At 46.5% G+C, this 16,599-nt stretch overlaps 1 protein-coding gene across 1 annotated transcript in view; it reads left to right on the forward strand.

Moving 5' to 3' along the window:
- The window catches only part of CCND2 (cyclin D2), a 30,797-nt gene extending 18,950 nt beyond the window's left edge, over window positions 1–11,847 (forward strand). Inside the window, exon 5 of the mRNA XM_042945556.1 lies at window positions 6,324–11,847. Coding sequence (XP_042801490.1) covers window positions 6,324–6,473 — 150 coding nt within the window. The 3' untranslated portion in view covers window positions 6,474–11,847. The remainder of the gene's footprint in view (window positions 1–6,323) is intronic.
- Window positions 11,848–16,599: the final 4,752 nt, after the last annotated feature.

Raw genomic sequence — 16,599 nt, forward strand, 5'->3', positions numbered from 1 at the left:
AAGCCTGAGATTTCTTAGCACTAATTACATGTCAGGGTCCTGAGCAAATCACATCACCTTCACGTGACACGGTTTTACAAGTCGCCTAATAAAAAGGGCAGAACTTGGGCTCCCGGGCCATGACGATGCTGTGAAGCTACCCAGAGATCTTTAACAGAAGAAGATCTAGACGCTAGTCACCTGATCGTCAAGGTCATCCTTTTCTGCCTGGGTTACAGCCAAACTCTGTCGCATTCTTAAATATCACCCAGAGAAGATTCTAGAACATCCCTTCCTTAGGGTCATCCTGGCATGCTAGGATCTTGGTTGTCTGAGAGCTATTAAAAACCCATCAGCTCTGCTGTGGAAGAAGTCTCGATTTTGGCTACATGCTCTTCACAGGGTCCCCAGCATCGTGTCTTTGTCCTGCTTAGTGAGAGGCACTGACACCTTCACAGCACCTTCTCCTAAAGACTCCTGTAGGACTGGGGCTCTGCAGACTCCACAGGGCCTGTGGTCAGGAACCCTGTGAAGAGTGGCTGGAAGGGAGGCTGGGGGTGGGGAGGGGGACGGGATAGAAGTGGAGGCTGATGCTTCCCTCTCCTGCCTTATTTTTTCTGCGGGCCTCATTTGGTATGCAAGGAAATAGCCAAACAGCCTGTGAAGAAAGGAAGAATGAGATAGTTTCCTAAGTTGTCTCTGCCTGAGTTGGCCGCGGGTCTGGGGTTCATTCAGCCCTTTGTCCCCCTGTTGAGTGCAGTGCGTGTGTGGTGACAATGGAGTGATGCAGTTACACTGAGGGCTAATGGTAGGAGTTCCGTCAGCCCATTCATGGAGGCCGAGGAGGGTGCAGGGCGCGGAGCCCGAGCCAGCAAGCAGAGGAAGTCGGAGGCCCGTGTAACGAGCTGGAGATCACAAACACTGCTGTCAGGGCTCTGGGGCTGGGGGGGAGGGGGGCATGCAGGGCCAAGGGAGGGGGCCTATCATCATCGAAGTTGGAGGTTTGCCCGACCTCCAGCACTGTGGAGTGCCACCTGTCCGGGCTGACAGACGAGCATTATGGCTTTCCTTTTAATCAGCTTAATTTGGGGCATCTTAACACAATGACTGGTGCTTTCGGAGGCTGCCGGAAAGCAGAGGTCCCGGAGCCGCTGCACTTTGCATGCACGTAGCATCTTTTCACTGGAAGCTCTGTTGGTTCCCCCCCACTCGTGCCCCCCTCCGCCTCAGCCACTTGGGCTATGACTCCCTCTCTTGGAGATTCTCTGCCCTATATGTCTTTACTTAGAGCTGGGAAGAAGCACAGGGTGTCAGGGGAAGCAGTTCTGAAGCTGGAGGCTTGCCCATTTAAAGCCAGGCTTAGCTTTTAACTAGATGTAACTGGGGGACAAGCAGGCTTTAGTTCTGTTCTCTAGCGGCAAAATGAGGGCATGTGGCTGTCTGAGCTCCAAAAGCCCTTCAGACCCCCAAATTCCCCGATTCTGTAATCGCCTGTGTGTGTTGTCCCACAGTTCTGCCCTTTGGAAATGACCTTAGTTCTGCTCCTCTCCGGCTCTGCCTCCTTTTTCTTTCCAGGCCCCGCTGGATTTGTGGCAGGGTACCCCTCCCTTCAGGTCACCACTTCCCCCACCCCAGGCCCATGCACTGTCCTGCCCTTCTGCTCGGGAGAGCAGGGGCTCCTTGGGCAGGAGTGTGTGAAGTAGGCATGTCTGGCCGCAGGTAGTGGTGCCACCACACATTTTCCTCTTCATCAGCTCACTGGAAGTCCTCATGCTCTTTGCAGGCCCAAGAAGGGCTCCTAACAATATGCTAAAGGCAGGCATTAAAAATACAGAGAGTGAGTTCTGTGTCTGGGCAGGAGGGTGCTGATTTCTCTGTTCCCACCATCACAGACTGTTCGACACTGTTCCTGTGAGAGGCTCTTGCCCTGAAGTTTTTCATCTAGATAAGGGTGGTAGTATCTGCAGTTAACAGTCAAGCTGGTAACAGCCAAGTTGTGAAGAAGGGGAACCTGGAGCAGGGTTAGGCAGAGGCCCCAGAAAGCTTTCCAGGAGCGGGGACATGAGTGGCCCCAGAGACATTTAACTTCCTGCTCTGTCCCAGGTGAATCTAGAAGAGAACAGGGAATGGGGTTCAGGGTCCCTCATTTCTGGGATAACTGCTGTAGTCATTACTTAACTCTTCAAGTAAGAGGTATCAAAGGTCAAGAGCTGGCCATCATCAGTAACAGTATAGATTAAAATTAAAACAGGGTTGAAGAAGTGTTTTATACGAAAACTTCCTTCAGTTTATTCGGGAAAGCCTATACACGTGCTTTTGGCTGGAACTTCTATAAATGTGACACTTCATATCTTGAAGGCCCTTGGCTCTGATGTCCAGTAGAAGTGACTGCCAAATGTCCCAGCCTTCCCTGTAGGATTTTTCCAGAACTTTCTTTCCGGTTTCAGGCCGCTGGAGGGGAAGACTAAATACCAGAAACAGTAGAAACATTGGTGACCCACAAGGGAAGACTCTGTACGGCCTGAAATCAGGTTCTTTAGCTTTCCTGAGCTCTGTCTCATTTGGAGGACGATCTTTCTCAGGGATGCTTGGTGTGGCCAATGCAGTGATGATCATGGAATCCTGAGATGGTCGTATCTTGGGGGTGGAAGGTGTGCTGATCCTGATTACCTCCCCATGGCACCCAAATACAGGAAGGAATGCTGGACAGGATTGGCCAGGGGGCATGAGGTTTCCTGGGGAGGGGAAGAGGGGGTGGTGGTGTGGGCAAGGTTTTCTACACAAACTTGACATCAGGAAATCTTCAGCAAATGGCTGTGCCATGGGAAGCCCTCTTTTTAAAGAGGCCTCATTCCTGACACCTGACAGGCATTTCTTTTTTAATTTAATGGCTCAGAGCTATTGTCTGCCCCTTCCCCCTTTCTCAATCAGTTGAGAATCCTGCCGTCCTCCTTAGATAACAAAAGCTCTTCACTTGATCTTAGCCGAAAGGCTGAGAAGTGAGGATAACAAAAGCTGTTTTACACTATACCTGCAACTAATATGACACGGTATGTTAATTATACTTCAGATTTAAAAAAAAAAAAAAAAAAAGCTCTTTATGCCATATGCTTTGGATAGGATTTGTCTTCCATGGAGGCAAACATATGGTTACCATCCTTATGGTGTGGAGGGGTTCTGACTCATTCTCCCTGCCTCCTAGAAAAAAACTTGTTTATTTTTTTTTTATTTAGAGAGAGAGAAAGAGCATGAGTGGAGGAGAGGGTCAGGGGGAGAGAGAACCCCAAGCAGGCTCCATGCTCAGTGTGGAGCCCGATGTAGGTCTTGATCCCATGGCCCTGGGATCATGACCTGAGCCGAAATCAAAAGTTGGACATTCAGCCAACTGAGCCACCCAGAAAAGAAACTTTTGTACAATAACCTTCAACAGCTCCTGAAGGACCTCTGTAGTGGAGGGGCGTCCCATAAGAACTGGCTAGATTCAACTTCTTTTTTTTTTTTTTTTTTTTTTTTTAATTTTTTTTTTCAACGTTTTTTATTTATTTTTGGGACAGAGAGAGACAGAGCATGAACAGGGGAGGGGCAGAGAGAGGGAGACACAGAATCGGAAACAGGCTCCAGGCTCCGAGCCATCAGCCCAGAGCCTGACGCGGGGCTCGAACTCACAGACCGCGAGATCGTGACCTGGCTGAAGTCGGACGCTTAACCGACTGCGCCACCCAGGCGCCCCTAGATTCAACTTCTTATTCTCTGCAAGGAAAAAGAAAGAGGAAATTAATATTCATTTAAATTCTGCCACCCTGCATTTCTGAATGAGGAGGGGGCTGAAGGAGCCGGAGATGTGAGACGGGGTGTGTGAAGATGGTATTATGCCAACACGGCCTTTAAGAACAAGTCAGCTCCTTCAGATGGTGCTCAAATGGAGAACAGAGCAACCTAATTCCAACTTTGGAAGGAAGACTGGCAGAGTGGGCCCTGCTCTCCATCTCTGACACAGAACCTTCCCAAGGGACAGTCGACCATGGTTTGCTGATGGTCACTTGTTTGCTGTGTTTATCCCCACACTAGCTTTGACTTTATTTATGATCAGTTTTCTTTAGATTGTGTGGCTTTACAGTGTTCAGAAACCCTCACTGAAACATAAGTGCCCTTAGAAACATTATGCCTTTAGGGGCACCTGGGTGGCTTGCTCAGGTCATGATCTCACAGTTCGTGTGTTAGAGCCCCCGCATCGGGCTCTGTGCTGACAGCTCAGAGCCAGGAGCCTGCTTCGGATTCTGTGTCTCCCTCTCCCTCTGCCCTTCCTCCACTCACGCTCTGTCTCTGTCTCTCTCTCTCTTTCTCTCTCACAAAAATAAATAAACATTAAAAAAAATTAAGAAACATTATGCCTTTGGCCTTCACCCCCAAGCATGTTGGGCAAGTGGTAGGTGACCTGGGAGCACAGCCCCTGGAGGCTGAGTCTTGGAGGAGGAACAAAGGGAAGGTAGAGAGGGTCAGACAGGGTGGGGGATGTGACCATGCCACAGAAGTTTGAGAGAGGTTGCTGGGTGCTTGGTTGCCAGTCCCTGAGTCCTCAGCTTGTTTGGGGTGGCACGCAGACCTCTGCAGCCAGGTTCTGTATGTCTTGTGGCACAATCCACCTCCTGTGGCAGACGCATGGTGCTCCCTTTACCAGTCTGAAGCACATGCTTCTCTGTACCACATCTTAAAGAAATCTAAAGAATTCTTCCAGACTCCAGGCCTGGAATGATCTTCATTCCATAATAAATTGTCATCATTTACTGAGTTTAACAACCTATATATGTGATCTCAGTTGACCTTTACCCTGTGAGCATTTTTTTTTTAATTTTTTTTTTTAACGTTTATTTATTTTTGAGACAGAGAGAGACAGAGTGTGAACAGGGGAGGGGCAGAGAGAGGGGGAGACACAGAATCTGAAACAGGCTCCAGGCTCTGAGCTGTCAGCACAGAGCCTGACGCGGGGCTCGAACTCACAGACTGTGAGATCATGACCTGAGCCGAAGTCGGTCGCCTAACCAACTGAGCCACCCAGGCGCCCCTACCCTGTGAGCATTTTTGATCCTTACTTTACAAGTGGACGAAACGTAGCCGCTGCCTACAAGTGCGGTGTGTGGTCGCAAATATTACCGTCCCTCTTTTCATTTTTCTTACATTTTGGGGGATAGCTGTTGTTCCTAACCTTCATTTTCGTAAAAAGCTGTAGTTTGAAATGTGGGATGGACAAGATACGAATGGAAAATTTGGGGGGTATGGAAACCGTGTCCCTGAGTAGTTAGTTCCAACTCTATTTTAGATCTTCGGAAAATAAAGATAATGCTTTTGTGCTTGGCAAACAGTAACTTCTGGGCAGTGAAACTTGCTCAGTGAAACAAACAGAAGGGAAGCATAGATTAAGCTGTGGAAAGACCCAAGCAGAATCCAGTTAACGTATTTTCCATATGTATATGCTGCTTGAGTGCAGAAAAGCAGCCTTGCAAAGGAGTGGGGGAAGATGTCTGGTAAGAATGATTTCTTTAGCTCACACCCACCCCACTTGCTGGAGCAACCAGCCCCTCCCTAGTGACAGCCAGGAGTCGCCTTGGCCTTCCAAGGCACCCGGCTAACAGAAGCATCTGCCTGGGGCAAACCCACTCTGAGTTTTCCCTACCAAATATAGACTATAATATCAAACAATGCTGCAAATTCTTACTTATTTCCAAATTGGACGGTTCAAGTGTCCGGAGTTTTGTAAACATTCTGTGTTGCATTTTTATGAGAATTGAGGGTGGTAAGTAAGCAGAAAAATGTTTTTTTTAAGAACTTAGACCTGGTTTGTGTGAGTACAGTTCAATCCATTCTCTTTGTATCCATTCTTCCAGTGCTACCCTTGCCTAGTTCTGTAGCTGTCTGTGGTGCTGGCCTTTCCTCTCTCCGTCACCTCCCAGTGTCCACAAGCAGAAAGCATCCAGTTGGCACCTTGATTACCAGGTGCTGCGTGTCCATAAGTGGCTCGTCACCTTAGCCAGGTTCTCATGTGCATTCGACTCTCCTGGCCTTCTGCTAAAACATGGATTGTGTTATAGGTTGATCAGGAGTGGGCTGTGATTCTGCATTTGCCACAAGCCTCCCAGGTGGTACTGACGCGGCCGGCTGGGGACGCCCCATGAGTCAGTGTGGTCCCAGGGCACCACGGGGACACACATCTCCTTTACTTCACGTTTCTTACCACTGGGAAACTAGCATGCAATATGCAAGGCTTACATTGTGTACATTTTCTTCAGAAACGCTCTGCACATTGTTGATCTTGCTAACAGCTCTGGTCTGACCCGTTCTCCTTTTAGGACTGCCTCAAAGCCTGCCAGGAGCAGATTGAGGTGGTGCTGCTCAACAGCCTGCAGCAGTTCCGTCAGGACCAGGGGGATGGGTCCAAGTCGGAGGATGAACTGGACCAGGCCAGCACCCCTACAGACGTGCGGGATATTGACCTGTGAGGATGCAGTCGGGCCGAATGGGAGAGACGCGTTCACATCTGCTCTCTCCTTCTCTCTGGTTGTGTTTTGTTCTTTATGTTTTAGGATGAAACTTAAAAAAAAAAAAAAAAAATTCTGCCCCCACCTAGATCATATTGAAAGATCTTTTAGAAGTGAGAGAAAAAGGTCCTATATAAATGGAATAACTAAAAGCATTTGGTGCCTATTTGAAGTACAACAGAAGGGAATCCCTTGTATATGCGAACAGTTATTGTTTGATTATGTTAAAAGTAATAGTAAAATGCTTACAGGAGACCCTGCAGAGTAGCTAGAGAAAAATGTACGCCTGCAAATATGGGAACAAATTAGAGGAGGCTTTTTTTTTTTTCATGTTATGAACTAGCACGTACACACCCCTTTTAGGATAATTTCAAGGAACTGCGTGTGCCATTTATGGCGTCATTAGATTGCGAAGCAATGAACTCAAGAAGGAATTAGAAATAAGGGACATGATGGAGGCAGGGAGGACAAAACAATCTGTTAACGCGGTCGAACCATTTTGGACGTGGAAGCACCTTTGCTCTCGACCACCTGTTTGTCACTAAGTCAGGAGCATAGCTGAATCTCTAGTTGCGAACTCTTGCTGTCTACAGTAGCTGCTACCTAAAAGAGGAGGTTTTATTTTGCCAGTCGGACGCAGGTGATGGGGTCCTGGGTTTCACGTGTCTTTTTGACATCATGCTTCTTCTTCCAAACATGGTTCGTGGCAGACACCACCGTGTTTTTATCAAAAGGGGCAATTTCGCTTTGGGCCATAACCAAAACTCCTATGAAATGGAGGCAGATGGAGACCGAGGGTGGGATCTGGAATGGAATCTTTTCTCTTAATGTATTGAAGAGGGTAATGTGACCTTGGCATCCTTTATTAAAAAAAAAAACAACTGATTTTTGGTGCTGATTGGCATGTCTGGTCCACAGTTTAGCATTGTTATAAACCATTCCATTCGAAAAGCACTTTGAAAAATTGTTCCTGAGGGATAGATGGGATGGTTTATGCAAATCATGCTGGATAGACTCCTCCCTTGTCCTGTGCCCCTCCCCCTCCAGCCCTCAGTCAGGTGACTATTCACTTCTGGTATCTGACATTCTTTGGTACACAGTTCTGGTATCCCTACCAGGACTCAAGAGACACCCCTTTCCACCAACATCCCTGTCACAACATTCCTCCATAAAGCCTACAAACAAAAAGCTGTTACATTTTGATGGCACAGAAGGATCTGAATTCCCACCTATATACTTCTCCTTTGGACATGGAAAGAAAAGTTATTGCTGGTGCAGACAGACAGCTGAATATGAATATCAGAGTGTGGCATTGTGTTCCCTTTTCCGTTTTTTGTTAATTTCATTGCAAAGTTGTATTCAGCGTACTTGAATTTTTTTTTCCTCTCCACTTCTTGGAGGCATTCAGTTAGCAAAGAGGTTGGAGCAACAACTTTTTTTTTTTTTTTTGCACAATTATAATTGACAGGTAATGAAGCTATTAAAATATTTGCCTTTTTGAGTAAAAAAGAAAAATCAGAACAGGGCTGCTTTGAAGAATTATTTTATACACAGATTCTGCCTTGTTTCGTAGTATGAGGGTTGAAGATGGAGAAAAATCTAAGGGTCTCTTATTTTTCATTTTATTGTGTTCAGTTTTTTATTATTATTTTTTTTTTTTGCGCTGCTAAGAAGCTAAGATCATTCATCCTTATTCACATTAACAGTACCTAGCTGTAATGTTTCACAGAGTGTGCTGCTATTTTATAAACATTTTTATAATATATTATTTTACTGCTTAAATCCCAAGTCCTGAAGTAGATGGTTGAGATAGGAGTTCTTCGTACTGGAAAAGCCCTTCCATAGTTTATTTTCTTCTGGTAGCGTATTCATGGTTGGTTTTTTTTGTTGTTGTTGGTTTGTTTTTTTTTTTTTTCCATTTGGGTTTTTTGTTTTTGTTTTTTTTTTTTTCCCTCTCTCTCTCTCTGATCACATTCTTCAAAGACAGAACATTCTTTACCTCAGGTTTACTGGACAAAATCAATAGCTACAAAAGAAAATGATTCACATTTTTGTTTTCATAATACCTCACAGCCGCATAGTTTCTGCTTGGGAGCCATTAGTGTGGGGAAAGAAGTCGGGGAGGAGGCTTCAAGCCCCTCTCAGTGGAGGGTAGGGTGGTTTTGGGTCCTGGGTCTCACACCCAGGGACCTTTTCAGTCATGAAGGTCATCAGGCTTCCATTTTGACTCCGGTATCCTCATCATGATGGAAAAAATACAATAGAACCAAGGGATTTCCCTTCCCCCTTCCCCCCCAAGGCAGACATTCAGCAAAACCTTTATGCAGTGAACTAGGAAGTCATAATTTGCACTTAGGTACCAGGTATCTGGAGACAGATTGAAAAGAATTCCAGCAGGCTATTTGGAGACCCTCATCTTGTGGCCCTTTCGTAAAGCAGGGCTTTCATCTGCTTAGGGTCCTTTCATCTTGAAAGCTTCCCCTCTAGCTTTCCCCTTCCCTGACATGGGCATCCCCAGTGTAGGATAATCTCAGAGGCTCTTCTAGATCTGAATCTGGGCATGTGAATCTGCAGCATGTGGTATCGTGGGGGTTCCTTCTCCCCTACCTGTCTCAGACTGCGGCAGGCTGGCACTATGCACAGCCAGCCCCTCTGCTGAGTGGCACTACATGGACTTCAGGTTTTAAATTGCATTGAATTGGCAAGATTGGGAAAATAGGTCAGATAAGTATTGGATTGGTAGTGGAAGGGAGGTGGAGAGGCTGTGTCTCTACAGAGATGCCATTCCAGAGGAGTCAGTCTCTCTTGAAGTATGTTTGGAAGGGTTCAGGATTTGGTGAGTTAGCATGACCCTAAAATTCTAGGGAGTTTCTGGTAGGGCGGTGAGTTGTGAATTCTGAAGTTTTGGAGAGGAAAGCTGAGCAGCCAGTGTTTTGTCAAGAGCTCACTTTGCACAGGATACTCTTTGGGGCCGTGAGGAGTAACACGGGATGGAAGGATACGTGGTCCCTAAAGTCCTTGGGAGTATTGGAGCCTAAAGAAAGCGAGGTATGAAGTCACTTAACAGTGACTGTCCCTGGCTCAAACAGAAGCAGCAAATGAGAGAACCTGATGAATAAGGAAGGGAACAGGCCTGCAGACTCTCCCTGCAGTCTGTAACTTCCTGGGTGCCACTGGGGTGATCTTTTTCTCCTTTTTGCCCTCGGGGCCTGGTGTGATGGGAGGTGTGGTGTGGCTGATGGGGAAGGTGCTAGTTTGTTTGGCTTTTCTGCCTGCTCCCTCCTTAAAAGAAGGAAGCCTAGATTTGTTAAAGTAGCTGATGCCCTCTCCTTAGATCTTGGTTTCCTTGGTAGGAGTTTTTATGTGACGGAGTTCAGCTCTCCCCCACAGATTTTTTTTTTCCTCTTTCTCACCTCCCACAAATGGGGTTCCAAACCTATTGGTCTTTTTCTACTTTGTTGTCTTTCTATCTGTTCTTCCTCCTCTCTGTTTCAGTTTTTGGTTTTTTGTTTTTTGGGGTTTTTTTTTTGTTTTTTGGTTTTTTTTGGTCATTGCTATTACTGTTTTTCTCCATCAGTGGGGGCTAAGTTGTTCCCCTAGCCTGCCAAATTTTATTCCCTCCCCTAGTTTGGCCAAATCCCGGGGGCGGGGGAGAAATCCTAGTATGCCAAAAATATATGCTAAGCATAATTCAATTCCATGCAGGTTTGTAACAGCCAAGAAGCCCTGCAGGGTGGAAGCTGGGGACAGGTCCCTCAGTAGAATGTCTTCCCGTGTTGAGAGGAGGGCTCCTCAGAGCAAGGAGCTTGTCTTAGGGGAGGCTTTATTCTGGAACTGCCCCAGGACCCCACTGAAGAGTTCACCATGTCTTAAAGCCAGATCCCCTTTGGTCTATGTGCTCTGTACAAGAGGCGGGTCAGGTAAAGCAACCCTCACGCTGTCGTCCCTTCGCCAGCAGGATGGGCTCCTCTTCATGGGGAACTGTCGCTTTCCTGCAGTCTGGCACCCTTGGGGCCTTCTACACTACCCCAGGGGCTCTGAGGATGAGGTTAAAGAGCATTAGGCAGGATTGGATGACTTTCTCAAAGAAGGTGGGGGGAATTTTCTCTCCATGGGCCATAGGGGGCAGGGCTGGGAGAAGAAATAGACTTGCACCTTATATCATGTAAATAATGATTTTCTAGTTCAAGAAGATAATATTGGTAGTGTGGGAATGGGAGGGAGGAATGGGGAGGAAGTCTGAGTAAGCCAGTTGGCTTCTAAGCCAAAAGGATTCCTCTTTGTTTATCTTTGAGACAGTCCAACCCTGAGTATAGCTTTAAAAGGGAAATTAGTGCTGAGACGGTAAAGTCCCCTTAAGCCAACAAACTGTAGCTATAGAACGAGTGAGCGCAGGCTTCTAGTGGTGTGGGCTCGGAGCAGTTTTTAAGAGCTACTTGTGCTGTCGTCCGTTTGTACAAAATAGGGCAGGAAGATTCAGGAGGAGGTTTATGACTTTCTCATACCACGTGGCTTTTCACGGTTCTGGATTCTAAACAGCCCAGAACAGTCCTTTCAGCCAGACATTTGTGTGTCTCTGCTTTTAGACTTGGCTGGACTATCAGACCCGATTCTTGGCTCAGGTTTCAAGAAGCCATCAGCAACTGTATCCGTGCACACTGTAGCTGCAGCATGCCTTCCTCTGCCTGCAGCCTACTTTGGGGAAAAAAGTGCCTTACTGACTGTAGACATTACAGCATCCAATGTATTTTGACAGGTGCCTGTCCTTTAAAAAAAAAGTTTTGTTTTGTTTTGTTTTGTTTTTGTTTCTTTTAATTGGGTTTTGTTCTTACCGTTGGCCAACTCTTAAATCCCCAGCAAATCACTGGGCCATTGGATTTTTTCCATTATGTTCATTACCCTTGTACCATGTACCTCAGATCTCTTTCTCTCTCAGTTACAGTTTCTCGTCTTGGACTTCTTTTATTATTATTATAATTTTTTTTTTTTTTTTTGCTTTAAAATGAGTGTGATGCCATATCGAGTCAATGTTATTCTCTCACAATGTACTCTATAAGAGGTGTGGGTGCTTATTTGGTCAGGATGCTAGCAAGTGCTAAAGTAGCATGATCAGTATAAACAAAAGGTTTTTTAGGAAGTGTGGCAAAAGTGTTTTCTTGGTTATGATGGTGACATGGTATAGTCAGCTGCCTTTTAAGAGGTCCTGTCTGTTCAGTGTTAAGTGATTTTTAAAAATAATGGCCTGTTATTTTGACTAGCTTAAAGATGGATTTGCAAATGGTTTTGGATGCAATTAGGTTATGCTATTTGGACAATAAACTCACCTTGACCTAAATTCTCTGGCCACTTCGACTTATTTCTAGACCAGCAGTCCTCGGAATAGAACATATCTTTTCTCATGTCAGAACTCTGTTGGCAACAATTGGTAGTGGCATAAAACACAAATCTACATGTGTCTGTGTTATCACAAGACAAGTAATCTTTTTTTCCCTTTTGGGGCCCCCGTGTAGCCATCTTACGCACTAGATGCCTCAGCCCACCTTTCTTTCCTAAGGTGGGTAGGTCCCTGCTATCACGACTGGGCTTATCCCTGACTTCTGCCAGCTGTTCACTCCTGTTGTGAGTGAGCATCCCTGCCTTGAGAGGCACCAGAGGCCCTGAGTGCCATCTCCAGATTCTATTCTAGGGGGGATGTGAAGAACTCCACCTCTGTAGTTTTCTTGACTCCATTCTGCTACTCTTCGTGGCGCCCCACTGATAACTCTCCCAGGAGGACTGGGCCATAGCTACCCTTTGGGGGGGTGGGGTACGGCAGAGCCTAGGAAGGGGGTGAGAGAGTCCACACTTTGATGAATTGCCAGGCTCTGTTCCTAGCTGCTCCTGGACCACAGCTCCTCAGACCAGCTTCTGAGGGTAATGCAAAAGGCAATGGCTTCATGGCCATTTTGATGTTGCTATAAACACTCATGCTCTCTATAGATCCCTGTCTCTTTCAAAGTGACTAGAGGCTGTTTTCCCGTTTAATTCTGACCTGAGTTGCAATTGGTCATTGGGAAAGTCCAGATTAAGACATTGCCAGTTATTCTCCACCAACTCCACTTAACAGGATTTCTAATCTTACAAGGACCCTAGAAAATTCCCTTTGTCTCCATTCCCCCACTGATAACCACCATTCTTGGAGACAAGCAGGGATAACTTTGTTCTTGGGTTTCTGCCTAGTGGAGTCCGTAAGGCCTCTTGGGAGTTTCCAAGGACCCCAGTTGCCACTCCTAACCATCCTTGGAATTCTCTTCTGCAAGACCCGTTGTACAGCCAGGTCCCTCCCTCCCACCCCTCCCCCATCTGTTTGTCCTGCAGTGTCGCCGTGCCTGTCTGTTACAGGACAACACCACTCCTTCCAAATGCCTTCCAGTAACCCCGAGGGCTTCTCCAGTTCAGAACTGTGGATGTCTAAGTGTGGGAAGAAGACAAGGCAGGCGCTACATTCCACACAGCTGGCTATTGATAAATCTAAGGTCCCCTTTACAGGTTCTTTCAGAGCCATTTCATCCTACACTTGAAAAATCTCTAACCTGAGACACAAGTGCCCTTTGTGAAAGTGGAAGTTTGTGATGGAGTGAAGAACCAGAAATCTCAGGTCTTTTGTGCTCTGGTGACTACTTTTGTATTTCTTATGACTTTCCAAAGATCTGGAAGTTTTATGCAGGACACAGAGGTAACACCAGAATAAACTGTTCCAGTTGGCTTAGTAATCTTCTCAACACACTGTCATGAAGCGAGTATTCAAAACTGAATATTGCACCAGACTGTTTCTCCCCTGCCCTTACAGCAGTAACGACAGCAAAACAACTGGTGACCATGAATGTGAAGGTCCAGCCTATCCGTAGCCAACACTTGTGCAAGGCCTATGCTGAGTCTTTAAGGAAGAGCAGAGAAAAAACCCGTGCCCTGCGGCTAAGGAGCTTTCAATGGGGAAACAAAACACATAGCCGATAAGACTGCGTGGAGCTCTAACAGCAAAGGCCAGGGCGCCCCAAGTGTGGGAGGGGACACTTTCTGAGATGGGACAGGTTTCCTCAAACAAATGAGGCTTAGGAAAACAGTTTTGGTAAGACGCAGCATAGTTTGGAAAACAGTAGAAACAACAGTTTGGCCTTTTCCAAAAAATAAGGGGATGGGAAGAGAATGAGTAACGCACATTAAAATATGAAGAGAAAATATTCAAAAAGCTTAAGAACACATATAGTGAATTTGAAATGCCGTAAACAGACGCTGTCCTCACGAAACAGGATGAACATGGCAACAGACACTCATTTTTGAGTCCTACCTACCCAATTTCTCCTAGGCTTAAAGAACTAAGGCTGGCACTTTGAAGATGATGGACTGGAGGGTTTCATGCTCTGGGCTCTGAGGGCCTCCCCAACACGGAGGAGGGGCAGAGTCTATCAGCTCTGACCCAAGGCTCAGTCCAGCAGAACTAAGTTGCCTGAAAAAACAGCAAGACAGAATTCCGCTGGCCCCTCTGGCCCCACCTCAGTATTCCCACTAGAGCCTTGAGTTTCTGCTTATCCAAAACATGGCTTCCGTTTCATGTGTGGTGATTTGCTTTGGCTCTGGCTTCAACTGGTCACCCCCATCCCTGACTACCCTCCCGCCTTTGTAGGAGTCAACATACAGGTCTAAACATGCGGTGCTTCCTGGGAAATCCACAAGGTGGCACTAATACCACAGACAGGAACAACTTAGAAAAAAATGCTTGTGTGAACAGGTGTAGGATGACTGCCCAGAAGGAACCCCTGTTTCCGGCCACCAGAGGGACCAGCAATTCCCTCACCTGCTTCTCTGTTACTACTACATTCTGACTCCATCTGGAAGGGGCTGGTGTGATTCATGACTTCTGACTCTCTTCAGTGATTGGCAAACTGGCAGCCTGCAGACACATTTAGTTTGACTCTCACCATGATTTAAATTGCCTTGGACTTACTTGCCAATGTAAGATGAGAGCTTCCACATAAAAGTCAGGATTTTAACTACTCTTGCTAAATCCACGTCCCGGCAACGACAGGCCCAAGGGACAATAAGGGCTGCAGCCAATGATGGTCTGACCCGTTTTCTGCCCCCTAGCATCCACTGAGCTTGACTCACTCATTGATGTCACCTGCCTGTCCCCTACTGTGTTTGCCACTCTGCAGCCTAAAATATGTCAGTCTTAACCTCTCTGCTATGATGTAAGACCCCTATAAGTCCCAGGTGGAACAGGCCTGGGATCCTTAGTCCACTTTTCTGCCCCAAATAAAGACCTCTACTCCCCATGAGCCTTCAGAATTGCTTTTCTCTCTTTATGGGTTTTTAGATCAGATAACCAGGGGCTGGGCCAGATTTTGAAATTCTTTGAGACCCCTGTGCTCAGTCCACACTGGGGTCTGCAGGTGGGCCAGGTGGACAGGGTTCAAGATCAGCTTTTTCTTTGTTTGTTTTTGTAGGCTCTTTTCATTTTCATGGTACCTCAATGACCCCATGAGAAGATGCACCTGTAAGATTTTTCAATCTGTTGAAATAGTACAGGGGCTCAGTCAGAGGAGCATGCGACTCTTGATCTTAGGGTCATGAGTTTGAGCCCCACGTTGGGTGTGGGGCATAAATAAATTTACTTGAATAAATTAATTTTTTACAAAAAGGAAAAGCACAAATACCATGGCTGTTTCAGTATCCTGTCCCTTAAAATGATGACTTTTTATCCCCTCCTTTCACATGTGGGGCTCCTGGACACTGCTCATTCCTCCAACAGACTGCACGGGGCTGGTTAGATGCCAGGCATTCTGCACCAAACACTTCATTCAACAGATGTTTCTTCAGTACCTGCTTTTCCAGGAACGACGTCCCTGCACTGCTTAGTCTTGGTGGTTAATGGCAGAAACAGAGAAGTCACACAACGGCTGCTACTTGAGCGTGGTGGCAAAGAAGAGGGTGGTCTCGTGGGCTGCCTGCTCTGGAATCCCCATTGGTCTACCCACTAGCTTTGTAGCCTTGGGCATGTCACTTTTCCCCTCAGTGAGTCTGTTCCCTCATCTGTGAAATGGGGTGAGATAATAACAGTACCTCGTGAGTTAACTCATTGGAGCACTTCCTCATGCCTGGCACACAGCCAGAGCTTGATGAACGGTAGCAGTCCCCAGGCTAAAGTGGCATATGAGACAGGCACCTAATTCGGTCTTTTGAAAAATTAATGTCACAGGTACCAATTGTTTAGCTACTCAACACAGCCAACATAGGCACTGAGATGAGGGAGGCTTTTAGATAACTAGCAGCTAAGTGCTTTTTGTGAGATTTTAAAAGAGCTTTTCATGAGCATCCTATGTAATCCTCACAACTTGCTATGCATCTGATACTTCATTTTGTAGCTAAGTGACTTGAAGGTCACACAGCTCACAATAAGGAATCAGAGTAGGACCAGAACCCGGATGTGGCTCACTTAGATACCACATATCTCCTGCTACGCCGGGCTGCTTGACTTATTTGTATTTTGCTTACTGAGAATTGAGCTGAGAGAGTGAGACTTTCAGCCGAGGTGGGGTGGATTGGATGATACTGCTTGTTGAAATCACCAGGTGGAATGTCACCTTCAGTGAAGACAAGGTCCAAGAAGAAAGAAAAGGGCCTTACGGTCTAAGGAGAAGTTTTGGTGGATTTATATCCTGGAAGTAGCATTTTCTTTCCCAGCATTTTGCCTTGCTTCTTGGTTATTCTTCACAGTGATTCTGTTCAGGTTCCTCTCAGTACATGTGGTTTATACAAGTGTAGCCACTGCGATTGTCAACCAGAGCTCACAGGAGCAGGAATGCAATAGTTTTTCCCTAAAACTAGTTTTGACCGGAAGACTCTGCCTCTCAGGCCCTTCTTAGTGTGCTTTCTGCCTTCCTAGGTTTGCATTCTTGTTTGGGTTTGCCTAGCCCCAGCACTCAGGGTGTGATGGAGGGGTGGGGTGGAAGTGATCCTGAGGCCTCCAGTTCAAGCCTGCAGAGCCCCTTCGGGATCAATGACTGCATACAGAAGTAAGTAGATTCTCAAAGTCTTGGTTGATATTTGT

The sequence above is a fragment of the Panthera leo genome, chromosome B4 (genome assembly GCF_018350215.1).
Source record: "Panthera leo isolate Ple1 chromosome B4, P.leo_Ple1_pat1.1, whole genome shotgun sequence".
NCBI lineage: Eukaryota > Metazoa > Chordata > Mammalia > Carnivora > Felidae > Panthera > Panthera leo.